General features: G+C 36.5%; 1 protein-coding gene across 1 annotated transcript; it reads left to right on the forward strand.

Annotated features, from left to right (window-relative positions):
- Positions 1-1,551: 1,551 nt before the first annotated feature.
- Positions 1,552-27,764, forward strand: sema4gb (sema domain, immunoglobulin domain (Ig), transmembrane domain (TM) and short cytoplasmic domain, (semaphorin) 4Gb). Its single transcript, XM_058794378.1, has 15 exons — positions 1,552-1,713; positions 4,921-5,222; positions 13,612-13,763; positions 13,861-13,923; positions 15,279-15,377; positions 15,497-15,587; positions 15,667-15,780; positions 16,166-16,320; positions 18,840-19,015; positions 20,799-20,937; positions 21,094-21,316; positions 22,007-22,122; positions 22,236-22,390; positions 23,308-23,369; positions 23,453-27,764. Exons 2-15 carry the CDS (start codon positions 5,093-5,095, stop codon positions 24,430-24,432), a joined length of 2,655 nt encoding a protein of 884 aa, XP_058650361.1. The 5' UTR covers positions 1,552-1,713; positions 4,921-5,092; the 3' UTR covers positions 24,433-27,764.
- The last annotated feature ends 18 nt before the right edge of the window (positions 27,765-27,782 follow it).

Here is a 27,782-nt window from a genome sequence, read left to right on the forward strand (position 1 = left end):
CCCTCCCCTCTTCCTCCTCCCCCTCTTCCTCTTCACTCCAGCTGCTTTCTGTACACATACAGACAGGTACACACTCATTTAGTAACCTGAGAATATTGCATACTACGTTTTTCTGGCCATTTAAATTGCACGTTATTTTGACTAGCAGTAAAGTCTGTAAAATGAATAAGGAGGAAATGCATGAATGCACTATTCTTAAGCTCTAAACGAGCTGATAATGGGCACGTTTTCTTATTGTATGGACATGTGAGAAACTAAAGCTATTTTTATTTGCATAATAAGAAAGCAATTAAGACTGTCTCCATTTGTACGTTCTTTAATATATTTACATAATGTTTAGCCCGCCCCCTGGCTGTATGTGTATTTTGTATACATATTATTTTTTTGTTTGTGTTTGTGTTTTATGTTTTCATGTGTATTATTGTAGTCGTAACTGTACTTTGACTGTGTTTATTGAAGTTTAATTTTTTTTTTTTGAAAAAAAAAAGAAAAGAAAGAAAGCTCAGGCCTTACAGAGGCCTATTTCAACCGAACCAAATTATATTTAAATTATATTGTATACTGATAAATTATCGTCATCATATACAGTATTAATTTCAGTTAAACAGCATGAATTTAGCGTTTGTATACAGAATAACAACACATACTTTAAAGTCGTGACTAATTTTTTGTCGCATTATTTGGGATTTTTATAGGGAACCATAAAAAAATACCATAAATATGAAGAAAATAGAGTAAGACATCTTCCACAATTTATATTTAAAAAAAGAAAGAAAAAAAAGTATGCTTATGAATTATTTATGAAATGTATGTATTATTCCACAACATTTAAAATTATATTAATATATTAAAATTTAAACACTTGAAACAATTCCAAAACAGCAACACTGGAAAAAATGTTTACAAATGCATTGTGGACAACAACAATTATTAATTAGATCAAAGGAATACAATTTTAACATATGAAAACACTTGACATTTATGGGAAAATACCCTTCCCCTGAGATTAACTTTTCACGTAACATTTATCTATTGTGTTATTTTTTTATCCAACATATAGCCTATAGCACAAATAAGATTGTATTATTTTAAAGGACATTGATATTATTTTAGAAGTCTTTTTTTGTTGTTTAGAGGACAAAAAAATCGAATCTAACTTTAATTTAAGATAAAAAAAATTAAAAAAAACCCTGCTAGAAAAAAACAAGAAATGACTTGCTTTACTTGTTATTGTTGTTAGTTACTGAAATACAGCTCCTACTTCCCGCCTCCCATGTGACAACTAGCCCCGGCGCCGGCGTGCCCTACATGCTGCATTTTTAATATTAACCTCTAGATGGCAACCAATACAAGTGAAGCGGCTGAATCCGTGTCGCAACGGTCGCACATTTACCCCTCCATCACCGATGAATGCACAAGTCCGTTGCATTCTCAAAAACAAACAAACAAACAAAAAAACACTTTAATAAGCCTAAGATAATGTAAACATATGCATTAGAGAAGTGACATTGCGACACAAAGCAGGGGAGGCGTGGTCTCTCATAAATATTAACCAGAGAGGCGTGGCTTGGCTTCACCTGCGACTGCTCCGAGGAGCATGCAGCGCAGTACACAGTCAGATCTCTGGAGCAGAGGCATCATTAGTAGCACAACAGCCAGGGAATCCAATGGAAACACAGGATGACTGATGCTTACTTTTTCTGAAACAGTCAGGTAATTTAAACGAGTTTGGGATATGTCCTTGACATTTTGCATGCGCTTTTTTATTACATCTGTGTAGTTATCATTAGTAGGCATCTTTGCGCATAATCTGTTGTAATGTAAGCGGAGCCTGCTGGGATCTCTACACGCAGGTGAAGGTGACTGGGAATGAGTGCCAGAAGTGTCCTTTAAAAATACCGCAGTGGTGTGCAATCTGATGTAGACCACACGCAGACACAAACTAAACTCTTTTTATAATGATCATGAGTCGAGTCGAGTCGAGTGAATATCTATCTATCTATCTATCTATCTATCTATCTATCTATCTATCTATCTATCTATCTATCTATCTATCTATCTATCTATCCAGTACATTTGTTTTGCAGGTGTAGGCTTTGCACTAATAAATCTGGTGCTATATATGATACCTGATTTGTATGAAGTGAACCATTCTGAGTGATTTATCAGAGGTTATCAGAGATCAGTTTGAGCTTCTTTTTTTCTGGAAGTTGACCAGGGGGTGAAAAATGCATATGTAAAATGAAAAATGTGCCTCAATGTAGCATTTTCATTAGCAAGTCTACTTATAAATATAAAACTCAATCAATACAACCCTGCTAAATTAATATTAATTGTTAATAAAATTTAGACTTAATAAATTGTTCGCATGCATTTGAACTGTGCGGTATTTAGTTGGACTAAGGTTGGATTAATACTGTTTATGTCCTTTTTTCCTGTGCTGTATTAAATTATTATTTTTAATATGTTATCTAATAATACAAGTAAAATTGCATATCTGTGCCAGAGAATGGTAGAATGAGTGGGTAACATTTATTTCTGTAACTACAAGATGACAGAAAATCAGCCTTGAATATCTAATGAAAATGTGGGATGTGGAGGGTGGGGGGATTAGTCCATGTCATCAGAAATGAATACACAGTTGTCTTGTTATTTTGAGGGTTCTCTCTTAACTCTTATAGACATTACTTTGACAAACAAACCATGAAAACGTCTTCAGAAACAGTGCCATTGTTATTTGATTTAATTAACCCAAGTAAGACAGATAATGTGCTCATTAATGGCATCAAAGTAACAGTAACTTGGTCTCTAACACTAATCTTGTCTCTAACGCAATCAGAAGGTCTAATGCATTCTTGAATGGTTAATTCTTCCCATTACGTCAAATCAAACGTTATTTTACTTATCTCATGAGAAACCTATTGTACAGCTTTTTTTAGGGGAATTAGTTGTAATGTCTGATGGAATGAACTATTTTGACATGCATAATTATAAGTAGCGTTTCAGGATGCAGTAATCATCGGTATTGGAAATTAGAATTGAAAATTCTCATTAAGTCAAAATCTCTCACGACTCTTTCAGTGCAGCTAGATTAAGTGCAGATGGAGAATTAGTGAGATATGCCATAAAATCCCACATTTGGGTGACTGGAGGTATTTCTTCACCATCTGTGTAAATGTCAGACTGGAAATATAGTATTTATATTGTTCAGCTGGCAGATGGCTATATCAAAAATGATTCCTTTATGACTCTCTATGCTTGATGCTTCTGTATGTACTAACTAAAGTATATGGCAGGCAAATTGACTTATCCAGCCTGTGATGTGATCAGGCTGACGTGTCTCTTGTCTGTACTATCCCAAGCAGGGTGCTTATTGTAACAGGAGAGGTGTTAATGCTTATGTGTTTATGGTACAGTATATGTCTGAATAGATTAAGTGATATGCATTAACCTAGCAGCTTTTCAGTGAGGTACAAGAAATTGGAGCAAAGCAAAACCATTTATATTCACTTCAATGGGGTATATATTGTATCTATATCCACTGCATCCATATCCATTTCACCATCACATAATGGTTTTTATAGACAACAAACACATTTATGCGATACCTCATAATATACAAAGAATTTTTGTGACTCTTAAGTGTTTTGAAATAAGGTTTTCTCACTATAAAGTGAATCAAAAGCTACAAAAATTGCTTTTGAGACAAGTTCTCCAGAGCCAAAAAATGTGCATCCTCCACATAGTGCATCATGCCAGAAAAAATATTTTGAAGGAATAGTTCACATAAAGATGAATATCTGCTGAAAATGCACTCATCAACACTCACGCCATCCAAGATGTAAATGAGTTGGTTTCTTCACCAGAACAGTTTTGAAATTTATCATTATATCATTTGCTCACCAATGGATCCTCTGCAGTGAATGGGTGCCGTCAGAATGAGAGTCCAAACAGCCTATAAAAATATCACAGTAATTCATAAACAATCCACATGATCATCAATTAACATCTTGTGAAGTGTTTGCGTGTTTGAAGACAAATCCATCATTAGTTTGCTTTAACTTTGAACCATCGCTTCTGGCTGAAATATATATAGAAATTCCATAATCCATAATAGCAGTAGCAGTGAAGAAGTCCGTCCCCTGTTGTCCTCTCACATCACAATCCATCTATTTAGAACTGTTTTGGACAGTTTTTGCTTGTAAATTCTGCATGATCTGTGCATATTTCTCTCCTGATTCAGACAAGACTAATTTTTGATAAAGAAAGCAATGTTATGGATAGAGGACTCATATTTTGGACCAGAAGCAATGTTAAAATCATCTTGATAGATTTGTTTATTGCAAAACTGCAGTTTGTGGATTATTGTGATCACTTTAATTCTGACGGTACCCATTCACAGCAGAGGATCCATTGGTGAGTAAGTGATGTAATGCAGAATTTCCCTAAATCTGTTAAGATGAAAAAACATCTGTTGAAAATGGCTGACTGGACCTCAGTGTGACCAAGCGAAAGCCTTGTTTTGTTTTATTCAAAGTCAGCCCTTAAATATTAACCATTTATTGCTGTCTTATATTCATCGTGTGCTTAGAAAGTGGAGTTTGTTTCTTTTGCCTTTGATGCGCTTTTGGCCAACTTCTTTGTAAGTATTTTATCAGGTTATGTTCTTCCTGAGAAACAAGCACCATGCTGTACCAGCTACAGGAACGTTAATTGTTTTGCACATTTTTATGCGATTGCCTGAGGCTTTTTCATATCTCTGTGTAGTGTGATAATAGCATTTGATACAGTAGACGTATATTGCACTATGAAATGTTTAGTGGATGCATTTGTGTATGACGTGTTTTCTCATCAAGCCATCTGCTCTTGATATGTGTCTCAGGAAGGAAGAGGCTTACTCATTTTTTCTTGTCAATGCAGCGGGAAACCTTTGACAGAGCAAGGATGAGTTAGCAGCCCATGACTGCACTGCTGGAAGCGGGAGCTTGTTCTAGTGAATCAGCATCAATTACACAACAGCATTATCTTCAGCAAAGTACTGCTGGAGGAACCTGCCTGGATCTTAGCAGAACCTCAGTACATCCTGTTGATCATGCGGCAGATCAAACAGCCCAACTTCATGCTGATGGTGCTTGGATACCTAATACCTGTCATTTGGGGTTTTCCATTTGGACCGGTTCTTGATGTGGATGTCACCCCCAGGACAACTGTACATGTCAAAGGTAAGGCTCTTTACATGCATTTCAGTGTTGTGTGCCATTCAGAACTGAATTGAGAATGCTTTTTTCAGTTTTCTCATGTCATATAATTACCTAATATCTGATGGTAGTGTTACATAGTGTGCAATTGGTATGGTCTAACAGCTTATTTTCTAATAAAATAAGATTTGTGTAAATTTTATACCTTCAATGTCACATCATGAGAGCATTTACTTTGTCATTTACTTAGTTTCCATAGTCAATTAAAGTATCAGGTGTGTCTTGCTTCATTCATGGGCCGAGCTGAATGTGTTTGGCACTATTTTGCTTGTAGTGCTGGAGGCTATGGCAGTTCTCTGGATATTATTAAACAGCCCTTCTCACTTGTCCTGGCCCAGTTCATGAGATTCACACAGCAGATGCCGTGAGAATATAAAGTGAGGTTAGGTCACACTCACTTCTGTGAGGTTATCCTGGACTAACACGTGGGCTCCCAGTGCGTGACGAATTTGATCATGTGTGTTTCTTTTTTTGGAAAGAAATGAACACTTTTATTCAGCAAGGATGCCTTAAATTGATCAAAAGTGACAGTAGACATTTACAATGTTACAAAAGCATTCCATTTCATATATATATATATATATATATTCTCTTCTTTTGAACATATTCATCAAAATAAATCACAGTTTTAAACTGTATCCTGAAGATATAGTGGCTACTGCATACCAAAGGTGTGTGTGGTGTTTCAAAGAAGTCAGTGACTAGTAAAATGGTTTGGGTGAAAACCTGAACAAAGTCATTAAACCAATTGTGAGCCAGGCTTTATCAGCACTGGGCCTCACTGATGCTCCTAAATCTGACAAAGCTTGTTGTCTTTATGCTTTGTACACCAAATGGGTTCCCAATAAATGTAGTAGAACGTTAATAGCTGTTATTGATGAATAATGCCTGCAATTTGGAATAAAGCCCAAGTTTTTTCTATAGCTGAATGCTCTCTTGGAGTAGATTTGCCCTCTGACTGCACTGATGAAGATAAATGTGTATTTATCACCACAGACTCACACCATCGTTTAAGCCAATTGTTCTATTTCTGGCTGGTCAGGATGCTTGAACAAATAGAGCAATGTTTTGATAGCACCATAGACCCAGAGTTCACATTTTTAGGTGGAATTTGCCTATGCATGATGAAAATATGAGATATGAAAGCATTTTAACATCATAAAAATGACAGTCACCTTTTTACTTAATTGCATGTAAGATAATTGACATACTTGTAAAATGATTGAGGATGTTATGACATCTTTACCCACTCATGTGCTTAAACTGAAGTGTTGCTAAAGTTTGCTGCTGTATGATGGCTCACACAATCCATTTGTGCTCAGACACTGCAGATCTTCATGTAATTTCTATCTTCATTATTGTATTTTTCTCCTTGCCCTGGTTGACTCAAGCCCTTGACCTATATTTAGGCTCTCTTGGGATGAGAGGCAGAGCTAGAGCATACAGAGAGAGAAGGGAGAGTGTACAGACATGCATGTAAGAGTGTTGAATCTCTGCTAAATCAAGCTTTTGTCTTACAATATGTCTTTTCAGGGAGAGAGTTATAATGTTGAATTCAAGAAGAGATCATTTTGTGGGTGTAACAAAAGGTGCTGACTTGCTTTAATGGTTTGCTGCAGTGGGTTTGAGTACATGGAATGCTTTCTCTTTATCTGCAGGTCGTTGGGTTCATGGCTGTCTGGTTTTCGTAGTGCTTAGCAGACCTGAAGTAATGCTGAAATGAAATATGTATACATGTGTAATTCGTCTGGGGTAGCAGGACAAGGGTAAAAGTGCATCTAGGGTCTTTAGAGATGTCTGTCTCAGATTTTTGTATCTGTCTACTATTGAATGTCTAAGACCTTGAGATGTTATACAGTAATTTTAATTAATTAATTAATTTATTTGTTTGTTAAAATAAGTTATTTTAAATTGCATATATATATATATATATATAGAGAGAGAGAGAGAGAGAGAGAGAGTCAATTTAATGCACCATTGCAGAATAAAAGCATTTATTTCTTTCAAAAACGCGTGTATTTTATATATATATGGGTAATTCTTTGTGAGAATAATCTCTATAAAATAAATCCTTATCCAGCTATTGCAAACAACTAAAACAGTCTTGGAAATTCATTGGTCAAAAGGTGTGGGTAGCTTCTGTTGAACATTTTGTAAACAAAGTCACAGTATGTGAGTTATCGTGTAGGGTCAGGAGACATTTCAGTCGAGGCAACTGCTGTGGAAAAAAAAGCTAGATCTATATTTACTGTTCAGGCAAAAAGGTAACATTTCTTGAAACTAGTGAGGTTTACAGAAAAGACACTTAAAATACACATATAACATTCACTGTTTGTTTTAAACGTGCTTTGAGAGTAATAGCTTTCCTCTGGGACTCGTAAAAAGGTAGGCTTGATAAACCAAAACCACGGAATCCAGCCCTCTGATGGAGGGGGTTTTATTTGCGTGGGGGTTGCTGTTGTCTTGGTGACAGGATTTGAGCGGTGCCATCTACTTCCTTCTTTTAGTACAGAAATAACATCAATAATAAACACACATTTGGGGTTGCTTACATTGGCATTATGCTACAGATTATATTTTACATTATGCAAAAAGGGTTCAGTGTGTCTGAGATGGATTTTATTGTTCTGGTAGAGAATTACTTGTTTTTGTTTTTTCCCCACACATATGCTTCCTGGTCGTTTTTAAAACCAGTTTTGATTTCCTCTCCAACCAAAAAATGAATTTCCCTGATAAGAAACAATATTAAAAACTTATGACTCCTCCTTCTTTGAAGTTCTTTTTGTATTTTACGTTGTGTCATATGAGTCACAATGGTTGATTAATCAGCTATATTTATCTAGATGTTTTTCTTATATTATTTTGTTTTACTACTTTTAATTAGCATGCTAACACCAAATGTTGCACTTTTAAGACACTAGCTATGCCTGAAACTGCATACTGTCTAGTTAGTACAATATTTGGATTGAAACTGACTTTGTGACCATTTAAAAACGTATGTTCTATATAGTACGAATATGGAGATGAAATTCAGACGTACTACACCCGCCATGTTATTTCTGTCACATGACCTACCAGCGTCAGTTGCGTTGCTTCACTGCCATTCACAGCTCCTCTCCCGTGGCTTCATGGGATGGTACATTTTCCACTGAATGTGCACTACAGAATGTTAGTGGAAGTAGCAGGTCCTCTAGGTACTTTTAGCCTAATATTTATCGAATACTATGCATTCGGACATACTACGTAGTACCGTTTTTCGCCTACTGTATAGTATGGAAGTAGGCATATTTGGATGCAGCGACTGTCAAGTTAAAAAATGGCCAACTTTTTAAAACTCATCTCAAAACCCCTACATTCTGTTAGTATTATTGTCTTTTTTTTTTTTTTTTGAGGCATCTCCTCTCGTAGCCCTGCCCACTCTGAAATTGCATTCAGCTGTGATTGACAGCATTCTCACTTTGAGTGTGGACAGACAAATTACTAATCACTGGGAAACTTGGTTTACACTTGGTTTGGACATTGCCATAATGTTGATGATCAATTCACTGCCAAGGATTGGAACCAATCAATGACCATTATTGCTTTTTTGATAAAGTATTTATCAAAAGGTTTCTGAAACAGATCTGTAGTTAGCTCACTTTAAATGAGTTTAAATGAAAAACATCTATTAAATGTCAAGTCATTTAATCAAGTATAGTGGACTTTAATGTTTTCAAATATAAAACTCAAATTTCTGAAGAAAAATCTGGGCTCATATTACTTTATTTTGGTACACAGTACAATACAGATCTCTGTTATTGTCAGTGTGTGTTAGGTATATTATTAAAGCAGTATGTAATGGTACTGTGAGATGTGCAACTAATAAGATTAAATATATTTTGTAATCCTGGCGAAGCTTGACTGTGGTTGTGTAATGTTGATCACGTCTGAAGCTGACTGTTCTCACCCAGTGTCAGTATTTATTTAGTCATCGCTAGCCCCTAGCAAACACAATTCTGATTGGACGAATGAGCACCGCGGCTGCCCGCCCAAGTGTGTTTGGACCAGGGTTGGAGTGAGTCAACAGTCAAGTCACACACACACACAGATGCTACAAAGATGCATGGGTTTGTAGGATGAGGTGAGATCTACAATACTTAACCCTTGTAGTGTGTCCTTAGGCCATAACACAGCCACCCACATACTGTAATTTTTTCATATGTCAAACAGGCCTATTCATAGTCAATTATATTCTAATATTAGAAGAATGCAAGTTCATACAGACACTGCATGCTCAATTTGCATATTACCGGCTTGGCACGAAGGTTGTGTGTGGTTGAAACTTGGTTCCAGTGTTCATTCTAGGGAACAGTAAACAAACCACACACACTGCTAGAACACAACAGGAGGCCTTGGGCGCTGTGTTGACTCTGCTCATGGATTTGTTCCCTCAGTGATGCACAGAGTCAGTCTGTTTTTATAGGCTGGTGTGGTAGGACAGTTAGTGCACTAGCAGGCCAGAGGCTATTTTTCATAAGACCCTTATTTGCCGTTATGTTATGAATAACAGCAGTTCCAAAAGAATGTGGTTATTAGAAATTGTGATCATGGAGTGCTGCCAATAATGACATGAAAACTGATTTCATTTATATATAGTGTGCATGTTATCCTAGTGTAATTTTGTTTGTTTAAGCCGACACTCTTAAAAAAATAAAAGTTCCAAAGGAGGGTTTTTGCAGCAATTCCATAGAAGAAACATTTTCTGTGAGCAGTTTTAAAAAGAGGAATTTTTTAATAACCTAAAGTACCTTTTTCTACTTTAAAGAACCTTTTGTGCAATGGAAAGGTTCCATGGATTTTAAAGGTTCTTCATAGACCCATATATGACAGTAAAGAGCCTTAATTTATAAGAGTGCAGCATGTGAACCCTCTTCCTGGTCCCCTAATTTTAAAAAGAAATAAATGCAAGCTTAAAATAAATAACATAAATGTATTCTTTATTGAAGATTTACACATACGTTTACAGTTAAATAAATCATAATACATTTATTAACACAAAATAATGACATCATTAAAAAAAGCATAACATTTTAATCCGCATATGAACATTTTCAGTAAAAGCATGCAACAGAGAGCAGTAGCAAGCATAATCATCATGGCATCCATATACGTTGCAAATATCTTGTATCTTCATTCCCATGTTTTCATTTATGCAGGTAGCTTTAAATTGGGACTGTAGTGCTTCTGGCTTGTTTTTTTGATAATCTTATTTGTATAGCACCTCTAATCCAAGACATTTACTATCTATTGGTAATATGTTCCATAGCTTTGGGCTTTGTCAAAGATAGCATCCCCTGTATTCTTTCAATTGTTGCTGGGAACCTTTTTTTTTCATTTTTTTTTACAGTTTTATGCTGACCATATATTATAAAATTAATATGAGGCAATTGTTAGTATTTGGTAGCTAATTTTAAGTCTTAAGATGGTGATAATGTGATTTTTTAATTTGCATTGATATAAAAAAAGAAAAAAAAAGAGAGAAAACACATAATCAAATTAGAGACAATAAAGTAGCAGTTGCTGTATGTTGGCATGGATAGTGGTCAAATATACAGTTTAGCAGTCATTATACAAAACTATTTGACCACATTGCCATAATTGACAAGTATTCCAGAGACAAACATGTCAGATGTTCATAACATAGGACTTCTAATTAATGCCAGCAATGTACTTCGAAATTTCTTCTCTGTCTGCATTTTCCCTTCCCTTAAATTCTGATATGTGATTATAAAAGTAATAGTGGTATTGCTGTGGATGTGTGTGTGTGTGTGTGTGTGTGTGTGTGTGTGTGTGTGTGTATGAGTGGCTGTGTGCGTACATGGTCCAAGGACACACAATGTGCTTTGAGCTCAAAGGCTTTTGTGTGATCCCTCAGTTTATCGTCAGCTCTGCACTCATCACTGTGTGTGTTACAGTCACTATCTTTCTCTATCTACACAATGAGACACAAGGATTAACAACACACACAGAATGTCGTCACTTTGCCTGAGGTCTTGAATCGTGTTTGCATAACTTAATATTTTCTTCCTGTTATGAGTAATTCTAGCCTTTGGCCATCCCACGCGCACAGCAACCCGTAGGTCTGTTCTGACCTTTCTTTGATTGACAGTTAGGATCCTCGTAGCCTTGACTTTTTGGTTTATACTGTCACTCATTTTCGCGCTAGCTCAAACACTAGACCAGTACTGCTTGTTTTGCTCTTTTAAAAGCTATCAGAGCTCATAATGTGTATCTTTATGCAATGTAATATAAATAACTAGTCTAACTATACTAATTTAAGCCTCAGTTAGTTGTAAGCTGTATGTGTTTGGGGAAAAAAGGCTTAGCTGAATCACTTGTTTGGTAAGCAGACTGCACTTGCTTTTGATTCAACAAAAAAAGAACCATCTAACAAACGTAATATGTTCTGGAATTGGACTACAGTGGTTGTGCTGTATGTCTTTGGAGGTACACACAAAAAAGAAAGGCTCAAAAGAATCATTCATTCGGGAGTCAGACTACTACTGGTTTCTCTCTATGCTTTTGGTTCACTAAAAATAAAAGGCTCATAAGAGTCATTCGTTCAGGATTTGGACTACACTGACTGGTTACATGTTTTTGATTCAATAAAAAGAACCGACTCAGTCAGAAATTGGACTGCACTGGTTGCACTGTATGTTTTGATTCACTAAAAACCCCCAACTCAGTCAGAAATTGTACTACACTGGTTGCACTGTATGTTTTTGATTCAACAAAAAGAACTCAATAGTCATTTGTTCAAAAATCAGACTACTACACTGGTTTCTCTGTATGCTTTTGGTTCACTAAAAATAACTGGCTCGTATAAGTCATTTGTTTAGCAATTAGACTGATTGTGCTGTATGCTTTTGGTTCACTAAAAAGAACTGGCTCATAAGAGGCATTCATTTGGGAATAGGAAAACACTGGTTGCTCTGTATCAAAAACTTTAGATATACCAAAACAGTGCACTCATGTTATTATGAAAGGGAGAAAGTGCAACTGGCAATATGGTGGAAAAAGTGCCGCCTTACAAAAAAAAGAGCCAATCAGGAGTTAATAGTCATCATGTCACTGCAGCTGCTGTTAAAGGCTCTGGTTGTCATAGAAACAGTCAGTGTCCTGAGACACGCTTAGGGCTGCACAAGTGCATTCGCTGGACCAACCTAAAATAAATATAACCTTTTTTAATGCTATTTGAGCATAAGAAACAACATTTATGGGACAATTTATGTAAGATTTTGTTGCTAATTTGAAATATTCTTTAAATGTAAGTTTGGGATTTCCCCATTCAACTAGAAGGCGTTCAGAGGTGCTTCAAAAATGGCCACAAGTGAACAGACTTTCCTTGAAAGGGACTCTCTGTTTGCTTTTGATTCACCAAAAAGCAGAGTGTTATTCATTCTGTAATTGGAATACACTGGTCACACTATTTGTTTTGTGTTGATGATTCAGTTGCGGTGTCTCTCAGAGTATTTTAGTATGCTATTCCAGTGTGCAGTCTTTAAACGACGATATTTTTGTACTTTGCTCAAAAATAGAATGGAAAATATGATGGGGCACAAATCTCTTTTAAATTCTAATTCCAAATAACTTGGTATTCCATGCTTGCATGCTGGATTTACTGTATATTGTTGCTGATGCAGACTTTAGCACCGTGTTTGGGGGGGGGATGGGTGTTTTGAGAGGTAAGGGAAGGGCATTTGAGGGGTACCATGGTTGATATGTGGCCTAATACTGCCAAGTCTCATCAGCATAGCCCACCCGTCTCTCAGAATGGGGCAGGAAAGCTCAGCATGCAGTCTTGTAGATGGGCAATACAAGTCCTTTACCCTTCAGAATGTGCCTGGGTTTACTTTATGCCCTTAATTTGAGGAAGCAGACCACCTAAATACGTCAATGTCTCAGAAAGACACTTTATGATTGCGTGTGAAATTAGGAAGTGTTAAATCCACTACTTTTTACAGCACCTTTTTGTTTTCCCTGACTCTTTTTATTGTGCCAGCATTTCTTTTTTACGGTGAAGTTTGATCTTAGTTTATGGCGAAACTGTCACATTAATGCAATTCATGCCATGCCTTCTCATGCTGCTGAATGAAGCTTTATTATTCTGTTTTCATGTTCATGTTTTCTTTGTAGCCATTCAGTTTATTCATAGATTGCTGATAATGATTTAGCTCTCCATCTGTTCATCCCAGTTCAAATATTTCCAATAATAGACAAGAGTGTAGAGCTATGAGTGGGTTTCTATGTTGTTGACACGATTTGGTCATGTTTGTCCCTGTTTTTCTAACTGGGTCTCTCTCGCCGTTCGCAGGGCTGCTGGGTTGTAATCATTTCCGTGGAGCTGCAGTGAACTACAGTTCTCTGTTACTGGAGGACGGACCAGGGTTGTTGTATGTTGGGGCCAGAGAGGCCATTTACAAGCTGGACACCTCTAACATCTCTGATACTAATCTCTCTCTTTCTGTGAGTTCCGCCTTTGTCACGATATTTTCAGTATGTTTCATTCCTCTTCCTAATACAGCTGGGCTGATCATAGTTGTTGTTCATGTCTGTATAACAGCTTGAATGGGCAGCGTCTGCAGAACAGAAGAGGCAGTGCCTGAGCAAAGGAAAGAACAATCAGGTATTGCCATTCTTGATGTGTAGGATATCCTCCCCTAAATCACGCAGCTCAACTCAATGTCATGCAGTTGTTTCCCAGGGAACAAATACTGGTAAAATATATTAGCCTGAATTCACTTTAAGCTGCTTTGGATAAAAGTTTCTTCCAAATGGACATATAAATGGAAAACTACATATAAAGCATGAAAAGGTGTACTTATATACTGTAGATAACATTCAGGAAACCATATATCACATGCTCAAAGGTTCTTGTGCACAGTTGACACAAAACAAGATGAACATTGATTTTCCTGACAAAAGCAAAACTGATGGTGGTTTTGATGTAAAGAAGTGAGAGTGAGAGGAAAATATAATCCAATATAATCCAACAATGCTGCTTTATGAGAGCATAAACTGGAATCTAAAAGTAAACAGTTTTACCAACATAAATAATAAGAATCACAAATTTTGTTTTGATATGTTGCCTTTGCAACTAGCTGAAACATTAATTTTATTTAAAGGGGTCATGAACTGAGAAATCAAAAATCACTGCCTGATTAGCCCCGCCCACCGATTCGCACACGTAGTGTAAATAACGAGAGAGGCAAACGCAGGTCTATGCAAAATTAAAAAAATAAAGATGGCTCTGAAGACAACAAGATGCTGTATAGTGCCAAGTTGTGGAAAAAGAGTCTTTGCATTGCCTTCCTTCTGATCCCAACATTAGGAAAGATTGAATTACATTTTTTTTAATGAAGATCCAGACTGCGTCAGTAAGAACTTGGTCCTTTGTTCACTTCATTTTACCACAAATTCGTTTACAAACAAGTCATAATTTGACAAGATTTTCAGAAAGATTGAAACTAAAAGACTATTGGATCTGACAGTAATGTCGCACCACACAAGTGTGAGTAACTGTTTTCATTACGTGGTTACTATTGCTTGGTATGTTTGTACAGATCGTTGTATTCATGTGTTTTAACCTAAATCACAGCAGCGACCATCTGTGAAGGACGTAGGCTGTCAAACAAACAACTGTTAGCCAATCATACCAGTGGGCGTTTACTTCTGGATCTACAATCCGCCACGCCTACTCAAATGGAGTATTCCGATGAGGGGCGTCAAAACAGGACAGAAAATTATGTTTTTTGATGTCAAAATCTTGAGAACATTTTAAGTGGACCTTGAGTAATGGTACAAAATCATGAAAAAAGGCAGTTCATGAGTAAAAAAAAAAGAAGTTTTTAAATGGTTTTAACTATAAGAACCCAGATTCACGCTCTCAAACAATAATAAACATATTCAACTATTGGCTATTGGTTTTCTCCGCAGCAAATTTAAGAGTTCTAGAATAATTTCTTCCTTGTTTCATCACAGACTGAATGCTACAATCATGTGCGGTTCTTGGACAGATACAATGACACTCACCTGTACACCTGCGGGACGCATGCCTTCAGACCACGCTGTGCTTACATAGTGAGATGTTTACCTCTCTCATTCTGAACTTCATACTGTAAAGAAATTGTGATCATGAATGTTTTATATTCTAGTATAAGATTGAACACGGTGCTTATAAATCTCTATGTTTTGCTCAGGATGTGGCACGCTTTACCTTTGTGCGTTTTGAGGAGGGAAAGGAGAAATGTCCTTATGACCCTACAACAGGCTACACTGGATTCATAATAGGTAAATGACTTTGATTCATAAGCTTATTTCATAACTTGCAGGTTTCTTCTAGTGTGACCTATAAGATTTGCTGTTACAGATGGTGAGATGTACTCTGCCTCCCAGTATGAGTTTCGTAACATCCCTGATATAAGACGCAACTTTCCCTTCCCCAACTTGCGGACGGACGATTCCCCAACAAGATGGCTGCTGGGTTAGTTGAAAGTTTTTTGAAAAAGAAGAATGTGAACGGTTACTAATGTGTTCAGAGTGGTTTTTAACACATTGCTATTTGATGGTCAGAAAGTCATTGCCGTTTTTTACTCACTGTATCATCTGCCAAGCAAGAATCAAAAGTAATGGCACACCTGCCTTAGAAAGCATCACTAATAATTCAGTACTTTTAGGCAAAATGTTTTGATTCAGTTAAAACGTAAGTTATAAGATTAAAAGCAACAGAAGATCCCAAAAGAGTCACTATATTTTAATCAATAAACACTGTACTTTGAAACTTCTCAGACACACAATAAGATCTGTAAGGCTCATAATTGGTCCACTGTGGTGTGGGCAGCAGTTAATGCTGATGTTCTTTCTCGTAGAGTCAGATTTTGTCGGCTCAGCGTTACTCAGAGAGAGCATCAACAGCTCCATTGGGGATGATGACAAACTCTACTTCTTCTTCACGGAGAGGAACACTGAACCGACAGCTTACTCCAGCCAGACCAAAGTGGCCAGGGTGGCCCGTGTGTGTAAGGTAAAGTATGGGATATATCTTGAAGAGGAACAGTTGTATATCGATCTGTATTTTTCAAATGTGGTGTTCAAATTTGCATTAGCAAGACATTTTCGCTCCTAAGTACAATTCAAATGAGCTACAATTATTCAGAGCTCCGTGACAGTGCCAGCCTGACCTCATGTCCCCACACGTTCCTGGAGTTTCTACGGTTAGCCACTGTTGCCGGGCAGATTAAGCCCCACTACTCAAACTATCGCTCTTGTTCGCTTTCCTTCTCCCACACATGTTCTCCCACCTGCATTACTCTCATCTCATTTAGTGTCTTCATTGTGTTCGGATAAACCACCCAGCATTTTCTCCTCACCGTTATATCTTCATTTATTTCATGCCTGCATTCACTCTGCAGCTAACACTTCACGGCTTTGGGAAGCAGGTCAGGTCCCTTACTGTTTGACTTACTGAGTTAGGAGGGAAAGAAGCTCCGGTCCTAAGTAGGCCACACTACGCGCACACACACACACACACACACATCTATACGGCCGATTACACACATGTACACATCCACGCGTATACACTACTGTTCAAAAGTTTGTGGTTGTATTTTGAATGTTTTTGAAAGAAGTCTCTTATGTTCAACCAAGACTGAATGGTGAAAATCTCAAAAACATTTTCTGTTTTGTTTTGTTTTAATATATTTTATTCATTCCTGTAATTGCAAATCTGAATTTTCAGCAGCCATTACTCCAGTCTATGGTGTCACATGATCCTTCAGAAATCATTCTAATATGCTGGTTTGCTGCTCAAGAAACAGTAACAGTATTAATTTGAAACAGCATTACTAACATTATAAATGTCTTTACCGTCACTTTGATCAATTTAATGCATACGCTGAAGAAAATTAAGAATGTTTTAGTAAATAGTTCACCGTCTTTAGGTTAACTAAATAAAATAATTATTAGTTGTGAAAAACTTTGTTAGCATTTTAAATAGATAGGTTAAAAACACTAGTCTCACCCCAATAAACAAAACTTTTGGTGTAAGTTCAATCAAGATGTTAAAAAACTATTTCAAGATATTCTTTTAAATTAGTCCAATTTGTCTTCTAAATGTAGGCAACCCTTACTGACAATACATTAAAAATATTCTGTTGACTTGTGTTGTGTTCAGTGGGTGAGAAATTATTTTAATTAAACAGGTTCACCAAGGGGAACAGTAATCACCCTTACAGAGATTAGTGCACAAAACAACAATAAAATCTAATTACTAATTAAGTACAGCAACAAACTATTAATACTAAGTGTCCCTATAAATCACCATGCTTTGACCCTTAAAAAAATAAATAAATAAAAATAAAAAAGCAAAGCACAGTTGCAGATGCAGATGCATGAAGTTTATAGTGCTTAGCCTAGTTTCTACTCTGCAGAAGTTACTAGAGAAAATACACAAAATAAACATTCATAGAAATATGTGTTTTCCACAATTAAAGTCTAAATAGCAATTATATGCAAGTTAGTCTGAATATTGCTTTTCAGTGTTTACACATCATAAATGTGTTCCATATTAATTAAGGAAAATATTTCCTGTCAAATTAACAAAGCATGCCTTGCTGTGATAATGGCAATAATGAGCAGGAGGGAAATGATTATTCTTCCCCAGATGTCTTCCTCAGCCTTCATGAGCATATGTAACATTGTACACTCTCTCTCTACATTTCAACTATGATATAGTTTGTTTTTCTACACCCAGTATACACAGCGTACATTTTTTTTAAATAAAAAGAATGAAATTCTTATGGGGAAAAACTGCCATTTGTGCCATCATGTGACAACATTGCAAATAACTTTTGTTATGGAGAAACTGTACAAAAGGATCTATTTCCTTTACTCTTATATTTGAGCCATCCTCACTTCTGGTCTTTCTTCTTCTCGCCTGAATGTGAACTGACACCACAATTAGCCTGAAGGTCTTCATGTTACTACTGGAGCCTGATGGAGCCTGTTTTTGAGCAGAACACTGTTAGCACATTTAGGACAGATTTTTGTGCCCACAACTGTGTCATTTCAAGCTGAATGTTTAATTCAAGAGAGTTTCACAAAGCAGTGCTTGGTGCATTTGGCTGTGAACGACTCTCAAGAGTATATGTGAATTATGCAAAAAGCCATGGGGTGGGTTGGTAGATATTCCCCAGATAATATTTTTTTCCTTTTCAGTATACCTCTGATTTGACAGTTGACAGGGATTGCGGTGTGATGCAAAGCTACATAATCATAATTTATCATTTAAACTCAATTATGTCACATCCCATTAGATTGTAAGATGGGGCGACATTATGTTCATTATTTGTTAATATTTTTACAGCTACTTTAATGTGACTCATGCCCCTGAGGTGTCAGCTTTAAAAGAACTGCAGACTCTGCATGATATGTATATTGTGTTGTTCCTACCACACTTAATAAAAATGAGTTAATAAAAATGAGCCACACTTTTGTAATTTGCTTTGATTTTTATATCACTTGCTTTTTGTTTGGTGTTCACAGGGGGACATTGGAGGACAGAGGACTCTTCAGAGGAAGTGGACATCCTTTCTCAAAGCCAGACTGGTGTGCGCCATTCCTGATTATGAGCTTTATTTCAACGTGCTACACAGCGTTTTTGTCATCGAGGGAAGCAACGTACACGACAGTGTCTTTTATGGTGTTTTTGGACTTGAGTGGTGAGAAAATTCATTAAGATTGGATTGTAAACCTGTAAAAGGTTGTGTACCATTCAGAATTGAACTGCAAATGCCTTTTACATTCCAATTTAGTTCCTGAATTTGAATTAGGGTAGCAAACAGGATGCAGAATTGTAATTTAAACTTAAATATAAGGAAATATAGTTTAACATAAATTAAAATTGAAATGTAATTTTATCTAGAAAGGCGATAGATAGATAGATAGATAGATAGATAGATAGATAGATAGATGGTAATTCAAAGCAGTCAAGTGTGATGTTATAACTTCAAGTTGGAATTTTGGCTGCAGTTAAACATAAGCCTTCAGTTTTAGTGGGTTGAAATGTTTTACAGTGAGAAGGGTGCTGCAGTCTCATTAAATGTGATGTGAACTGAAGTAGCATTAATCCTCTAGCATGTGACCCTGTTATCTTCATTCTCAACATTTTTTATGACTAAAGGATTTTAGCATGAGAGCCCATCTCTAAATATTCCCATGTGCTTTCCTCGCTATAGCAGGGACACTCACAATAGGACACAGGGCACTGGGCCAGTATTTGAATTGGCAGAATCAAGATCGAGAGAGAGAGAAGGAGAAAGAGAAATTATGCAGAGTCATGCTACATTAAATTCTCCTTTAAATGTCTACAAACTAGTTGGTGACCAAATTCTCCCATCAAACCAGTTTCCAGGTAGTAAACAGGATGGAGCACGGAGTGGCAAACCCTTTTATCGGCCTGAAGGGAGTAATAACATCAGTCTTTCATTTTGAAGCTTTCTAGTGTTATGTCCCACAAGTGAAAAAAAAATGCAATGGGTTTGTTTTTGTCCTTGTGCGTTTTATAAGCTCTATCTTTCTCCATAAGGATACAGGTTCAGGGACTATCATTTGTAAGTTTAGACAACACTGCTTGAAATATGACAAGTTGATTTCTTCTTCATCCATCACACACAAACGAATTAGTAAATAATTCACTAAATTTGCCCAACAGCATGTAGAAATTTGGTCTTTCAGCAATGTTTGCAATTCCACAATGGTGTCACTGGCACTCAGGATAACAGACTTAGTGTTTATTTACAGTAGAATTATTAAAGAAATATTCCGGGTTCAATTCAAATTTGTATTGACAAAATATATGAAATGCTGTTGACTTACAACTGACAACAATTTTGACTTAATACAATTGTGCATAAAGTAATGTGTACACAATGGAAGTGTAAGGCATTAGACTAGAATAAACATTAAAATTCACAATGGGCCAGTTGCATAAACATAGCTACTGTGTCTTAAGAACTAGTTTGACCAACTCGCAGTCAGCCAAGATGTAATTAGTCTTACTTTAATGATTCAAATTGGGCCAAGCTACCATTTTTTAATTAACTGTAAAGAATTATGACCAGTCTTTATGAAAACAAAGACTTAGATGACTAAATTTTTAAGACTAGTTTAAGCAGTTTATGCAGCTGGCCCAATGTTTTATAACATTAAATATACATTAAATATGATACTAATGTGATCAAATGTAACAGTAACATATCAAATCAAAATTAAACAGTTTCTACTATAATTATTATAAATGTAGTGTGGAAAAAAACATTTACGTTTAAAATTCAACAATTTGCTGTGATCAATAAATTACTGCCAAATTTTTCCTGACTATAAACGAAAACGTAATTTTTTTGTCACTATAATTACATTATTTAGGGAGTAGTATAAGCACTTTAATAAAAATATGAGTTTCACATCTCATCATTATCATTTCATTCTCTTTCTCACTGCCAGGAGAAATGTTAAGATGTCTGCAGTGTGTGAGTATTCACTCAGAGATGTCCAGACAGCTTTTGATGGGCCTTACATGGAACTACAGGACACCAAATGGAGGGAATACGCTGGGAAAGTTCCAGAACCGAGGCCTGGCTCGGTGAGATGCACTAAATCAAAATAGTCCTATAAACTGTTGCCTTCTAGTATCTGTTGTAATATAGCAGTAAGACGGCTCTTTGGGACTTTTATTGCATTGTTTCTATTTTCGCTCTTCTGAGGAATGTTATATAACAGTGGCCTTGTTTCTCTTTAGTGTATAACTGATCAGCATCGGGCCCTGCTCATAAATTCCTCCCGGGATCTCCCTGACACCGTACTGAATTTCGCTCGGAGACATGCTTTAATGTCCAGACAGATCCAGCCAGTGGGAGGACGTCCTGTGTTGCTCCAGAGGAGCGCAGACTACACTAAGATCGCTGTAAAACAGGTTGTGGGTTTGGATGGACGCTTCTATGACATGCTCTTCATTGGAACAGGTAAGGGTCAATTTCCTTTATTAGTTATTGATTTGATTTTGAAATTAAAAAGATCATTTTGATTGATGTTTGATTGTGATATGAAGATTATAACAGTTTGGGGTTGGTAAGATTTTTTTTTTAATGTTAAGAAAAAGTCTCTTATGCTTATCAAGGCTCCATTTGTTTGAGCAAAATACAGTAAATACTTTCAAAAATTAAAAACAAAATAAAAAAAAAAAAATAATAATATATATATATATATATATATATATATATATATATATATATATATATATATATCAATCAAAAAAGTTAAATATGATTACAATTAAAATAACAATTTTCTATTTTAATATATTGTAAAATTTATTCCTGTGATCCAGAAGCTGAATTTTCAGCAGCCATCAGTTGTCGTAAGTGTTACAAAAAAAAAATTCTAATATGCTGATTTGCTGCTCAAGAAGCATTTGCTATTATTATCCATGTTAAAAACAGTTGTGCTGCAGCCTGCTTAATATTTTTATAGGAACTGTGATACCTTTTTTAAGAATAGTTTTGTAAAATTAATATTTTTGATCAATTTAATACATGGTTGATGAATAAAAATAGTATTCATTTATTTTTAAATCTTACTGACCACAGACTTTTTGAATGGTAGTGTATATTTGGTTTCATAGCTTGAAACTTGGTTTGTGTGCTTCTCTCCAGATGAGGGCTGGTTACACAGGGCTGTGAAGATCGGAGACCATGTTCATATCATCGAGGAGCTTCAGCTGTTCGAGGAGAAACAACCAATCAATAACATGGTGATATCACAAAAACAGGTAGCACATGATGCACCTAGTAAGCATTAAAAACCAGCATTAAATCCAAGTGTATAATACAAATGCTTATGGATCCCAAAAAAAATATTAGGATGTGCATTTTTGTTCAACAGAACAGCATCTATGTGAGTGCCGCCTCTGGAGTGGTGCAAGTACCCCTGTCATCCTGTGAGCGCTACACCTCCTGTTATGACTGTGTGTTTGCACGAGATCCATTCTGTGGCTGGGATGGTAGAGTGTGTGCTGAAATAGCAGATTATGCTAACAGGTAAAAGCAGACATCTGGTGTTTTTAATAATAGACATTTATACATACTGTTACCACAGTCTAAAATATTTTTTTCTGGCAATGGCAGGTGATTTAAGAAAAATGACTAAGGATGCACAATATAATGTCACAACATTATCAGAGACCTGTATTAAATTTAATTGGCTGATATTGGATATATGATCTCTGCTTGTTTTAAAATTTTGATTCAAATTTTTTCTATAGCAGATTTCAAATATATTGGATATATTTTATGCTGTAATGTTGGGATGCCTAAATTAACTAGCATAAAACTTTTTATTTTAGTTGTAGTTATGTTTTTAGTTTTTATTTTGCAATGTTTTAGTTTTTTTTGTTTTTTTTTACAAAGTAGTATTAATAGAATCAGTGAAACATAAAAAGAATGATCAAAATTTTAATATCAGTGCATTCATAAAAAATGTTAAATATTTTAAATATTTAAATATTTATTTTATATGAAAATGTATTTTTCAAAAAAATATTTTTGTTCTTATGTCAGTGGCTTTAGATGTTTTTGTCTTATGCTTATGTTAAAAGTGCAAGTCATTGAGCCAATCTTAAATAGAAATAAACAAATGTAATGAGAAATTGAGAAAAGATCAATTTTAGGTGTCTTAAATAAACCTCCAAAAAGATAAAAGTTGTTAGAAGATGCGCATCGATGAAAGTCAGACTATTGTTCTTACAATGTGTGTGTTAAACCACGTAATACTAGCATTCTTAATAAAGTTACCAGCCGACTGGTGAGTAAAGTGGCTTATTTTCTTGCTAAAGCCAATTTTTACTCTCATTGGTCTCTTGGTGTTAATTTTCAAACCCAGTGTCCAAAACACATTCACACTATGTTCTGCATGCTTCGATTAATGGCTTTAATAAGAGCAATTCTGTTTCCTATAGGTCCAGTCTCATCCAGGATGTCCAGATGGGAGGCAGAGGCTGTACTAACATTACAAGCGATGGTGTGTTTGCATGTGAAAAACGTCTGAGCAGCCTAGTCAGGAGACTTTTAAGAGTAGACTAATAATGTCTTATATTTTGCCAGGTTTTGTCATGCACCGGACTCGTGCAGTGATGGCAGGAGATGATGTGCTGTTACAGTGTGAGATCCGTTCTAACCTGGCCACCCCTCACTGGACACTGAACGGTCAGGAGCTGGAAGGTTACGGCGTAGACGTCGGCTACCGCACCGGCACTGACGGCCTCCTCATCATTGGCGCTCAGAACCAGCAAAGTGGACACTACCGCTGTTACGCAGTAGAGAACGGCGTCTGGGTTCCTGTTCGCAGCTATATGGTACGAGTCCAACCCGTTCCGCCCCCCGCATCGCATCTCTCGGGAAGCCCGACGGCTTTACCCGAAAGTTTCTTTACCACCACAACTGCGCCAACTCCGAGTCCTTCCAGCGGTCCTGTGGAGCAGCTTCTGTCGCCCCCACCGGCCCTGTTGCCTTCTAGGCCGGAGTTCCAGACCTACAGGCACATGGAGGCCATGTATATCTCTCTGGTGGCTGTTCTCGGTGGGCTTTGCCTGGTTCTAACGGTGGTCCTCCTGTACGTTAGCTTCTGTGCACGCAACTCTCCCAATGCCAGAAAGTACTCCCAGCAAGCTCTGTCCATAACCACAGCGACCGAAAGAAAGAGGAGCTCGCACTTTGAGCTCAAAACCATCTCCAGCCACTGCAATGGCAGAGCGGAGGGGCGTAGCAGAGCGATGTCAAGAGATGGAGAGTTCCTACAGATCGTTCCAGCGGACATCCAGACCACGCCTAGTAAGGAACCTCCGCCCGCACCTCCACTTCCTATGCCGCCGCCCCTGCCCGCATCGGAGTATGTCAACGGACTGTCGGCCACGTTGCCAAGCGTGCTGAGAAAGATGAACGGGAATAGCTACGTACTCCTGAGGCAGACGGACACGGAAATGACGTCTCCGCTTTACCACTCCTTCACCGAGGAGCTCAACAGGATTCTAGAAAAGAGGAAACACACACAATTGGACATCCAACCAGATGAGAGCTCAGTGTAGCATGATCTCGCAGCACTGCTATATCGCCCCCTTGTGGTGTGGAGGCTTACATTTTGTATAAGAGCCAAGAGAACGGTGTGCTGTGAAGTTCTTTGTGATCGCGATATACAAATTTAACTTATTTGGCTTGGCGCCCTTTGAGAATCATCTTGTGAAAATATATTCGTGAAAATATTGGTCGACTTTACGTCAAATGTAGCTAAAGACACCTAGACTTTGGACCTCGAAGTGTAAAACTCACAAGATGGACTTTTGTTTTAAAGGAGAAGTAAGAGACTTAAGAACACTGTCCAAAGACTTTCTTAGCAAAGCAATGCATATTTGTACATAATTAATGTGGTATTATTGCGCAAATGCAGATGTTTACAGATTTTTTTGTTTTTGCCTAATTGCACCTGATGTAAATAACAATCATTTTATTATCAAAGTACAATAAGTCGAAACTTCTTTGCTCGATCATTAATCATTCAGAAAGAGTTTGGGTGTTGAACTTGTGGGCAACATTTCATGAGTGTGAGGGCACATGTTCTTGAGCTTTGGACTTTTTAACAATGCAATTTCGCACACTAGATTGCAGTCAGATTGCAGGAGCAGCGAGTGTTAGCACATGCATCGTTGACATCTACAGATACAGAGGTGGTCATTTTCAGAGCCACTCAGCTGTAGAATTCAACGCCTCCTTCAGGGATGAGTTGTGTTTCTCTTTGGCAGTGTGTCAGAAGGAGTGAATGGATCTCAAAATGGAAGAAACACTCTCTCTGATACATGATTTCCCTGTCAAATGCTGTCCAGCTTTGACAGAATATGCTTTTATATTTAAATGAAGGAAGAGATGCTCACAAAGGGGAGTAAAAGCCAAAAAAACAGGACTTTTGAAGTTTGATGAGTTTGCATTTAGTTAATTTTATGCATTCTGAATGCATGGCAACAATTGACTGTTTTAAACTCCAGACATAAATGTATTTCTATTAGGGCTGTCAGTTTATTATTGTAATTTACTCAAATTAATTTAAAAAAATCTGATTCACTACAGCTCAAATGTTTGGGGTTAATTTCTTTTGCTCACCAAGGCTGCATTCATTTGATCTAAAATACAGTAAAAAGAGTAATATTGTGAATTATTTCAAAATAACTGTTTTCTATTACAGTATATTTTAAAATCTAATTTATTCCTGTTATAGCAAAGCTGAATTTTCAGCATCATTGCTCCAGTCCTCAGCGTCACATGATCCTTCAGAAATCATTCTTATATGATGATTTGGTGTTCAAGAAACATTTCTTATTTATACCAATGTTAAAGACGGTTGTGTTGCTTATAATAATTTTATGGAAATCGTAATACATTTTTGCAGGATTCTTTGATGAATAGAAAGTTCAAAATAACTGAATTTCTTTGAAAAATATCTTACTAACCCCAAACTTGAACAGTAACATTAACTGATTATTAATGAAAATTTTAGCACAATTAATAATGCCCCCTAATCCAAATCCATTTAGTAAAAAAAGATTTGCAATTTATATGACATAATGATATCACAATGTCTATGTACTGATTGCTATTATAATAGCTGAATTATTTTTATTTGGGGGCTTTTCTCAGCCACTGAGTAACTGAAATTAATTTGATTCAGTAATCAGCATATTGTAATTAATTAGCTTACATTTAAACTGACAGGCCTAATATCTATACAGCTGCATGTCTTATTTCTGCTGTGTGTATTGTGACCCTGGTTTTGTTCTAGATTGTAAACAGTGTTACAGCGAGACGTGTTGAGTCAGCTCTTGTCGTTTCTCCCTAGTGGCTTTCCCAGCTCGTGCTCGAGCTCGTGTTAGTCAGTGTTGCTGACAGGAACAGCACTGCTTAGCAAGAACTCAATCAAGATGCAGAGAGAGGTGTGGAGTCTTTCCTTAAAGCAGCAGAAAGAGTAGGGAGACATGATGTGCTTGTTTTGGCCAGTAAGTCGTGAAGCTTGTATACATGAGTGCTGTCACACTGACTCAATGTGCTTCAGCTCGTCCCTTGTTCACCTTCTGCATCCATGCACTTCAACCACTTGTCTGATCTATATAACATTTTTGATCCGTCTTCCATGAGATGTATTTCTGTTGCATATGAGCGTCAGTATAAATATGATTATGATGCCTTTTTGGTATACAAGACTAATTTTATTGGGTTTTCGGGTGAAACAGGGTATTTACACGGCTGTTCAAATATTTAGGGACGGTTTTTAAAGAAATGAATACTTTTATTCAGCAAGGGTGCATTTAATTGCATTTAGTAAAGGCATTTACATTGCAAAAAACATTTTTGTTTCTACAAATGGTGACCCTTATAACATTCTAATCATCAAAAAAAGCAATAACACAAACGTTTTGGCAAATTATGACAGTAATAGGAAATGTTTCTTGAGCAACAAAACAGCAAATCAGAATAATTTCTGATAATAGTTGCAGAAAATGTAGCTTTGCTGTCACATGAATAAATTGCAATAGAAATCTGTTATTTCAAATTGTAATAATATTTCAAAATATTACTGTTTTTACTGTATTTTCGACCAAATAAATGCATCCTTGATGAGCACAAGAGGCTGATAAGTTGATTCAGCGTGGAGAAAGTTATTATATTGTGTTGAACGATTACAAAGACGGACATTTTTTTTCTTTGGAATAGTGTGCACGGATGAACTGTTCACAATATTAACATGTATTAAGAAAGTAAATAATTTTGATTTCATGTTGACTTAAGTGCTGTATGCCTATGGTGTACTTCTAGTCATAAACTGTGATTCATCATGATTTAAATATTAGCGGTTTGCTGTCATTGTGTTTGTGAACATCCACTGCCTTCCCTATAATCGCACAGAACGTTTTGCACTTCATATTTTCCCAAAGTTTTTGCTATGCTTACATGTCAGTCACGGTGTGTATTCGTGGGCACATTGTTTCACTATTTTAGAGCTTATACTTAATGATATCTGATGTTTACATCCTATTAAAGTGTTTATCATCATTGCTACTGCCTTTGTATCTTGTGCACCCCAAAGGTTAAAGATCATTTTGCATGCAAGTTCTCTAAAAAGAAACCTCTGACTAACCTGAACCTAATTTTCTGTCACAGTAGGAGATTTTAACCAGATCCCCATCTGTATCAGGCCTGTTGGTATGTCCCCCATGTATCCGTTACTTAGCAACACAGCTCTTAATTTAGAACTTTCTTTAATCCACATAATAGGTCAAGCTAGTTTTCACTGGGGGAAAAAGATGTGATCAGAGCACAAGTCTCATCTGCTTGTAATAAATGGGACATAATAAATATACTTCTCTCTTGTGAACTGATTCATTAAAACATG

This window comes from Onychostoma macrolepis, chromosome 12 (genome assembly GCF_012432095.1).
Source record: "Onychostoma macrolepis isolate SWU-2019 chromosome 12, ASM1243209v1, whole genome shotgun sequence".
Lineage (NCBI taxonomy): Eukaryota > Metazoa > Chordata > Actinopteri > Cypriniformes > Cyprinidae > Onychostoma > Onychostoma macrolepis.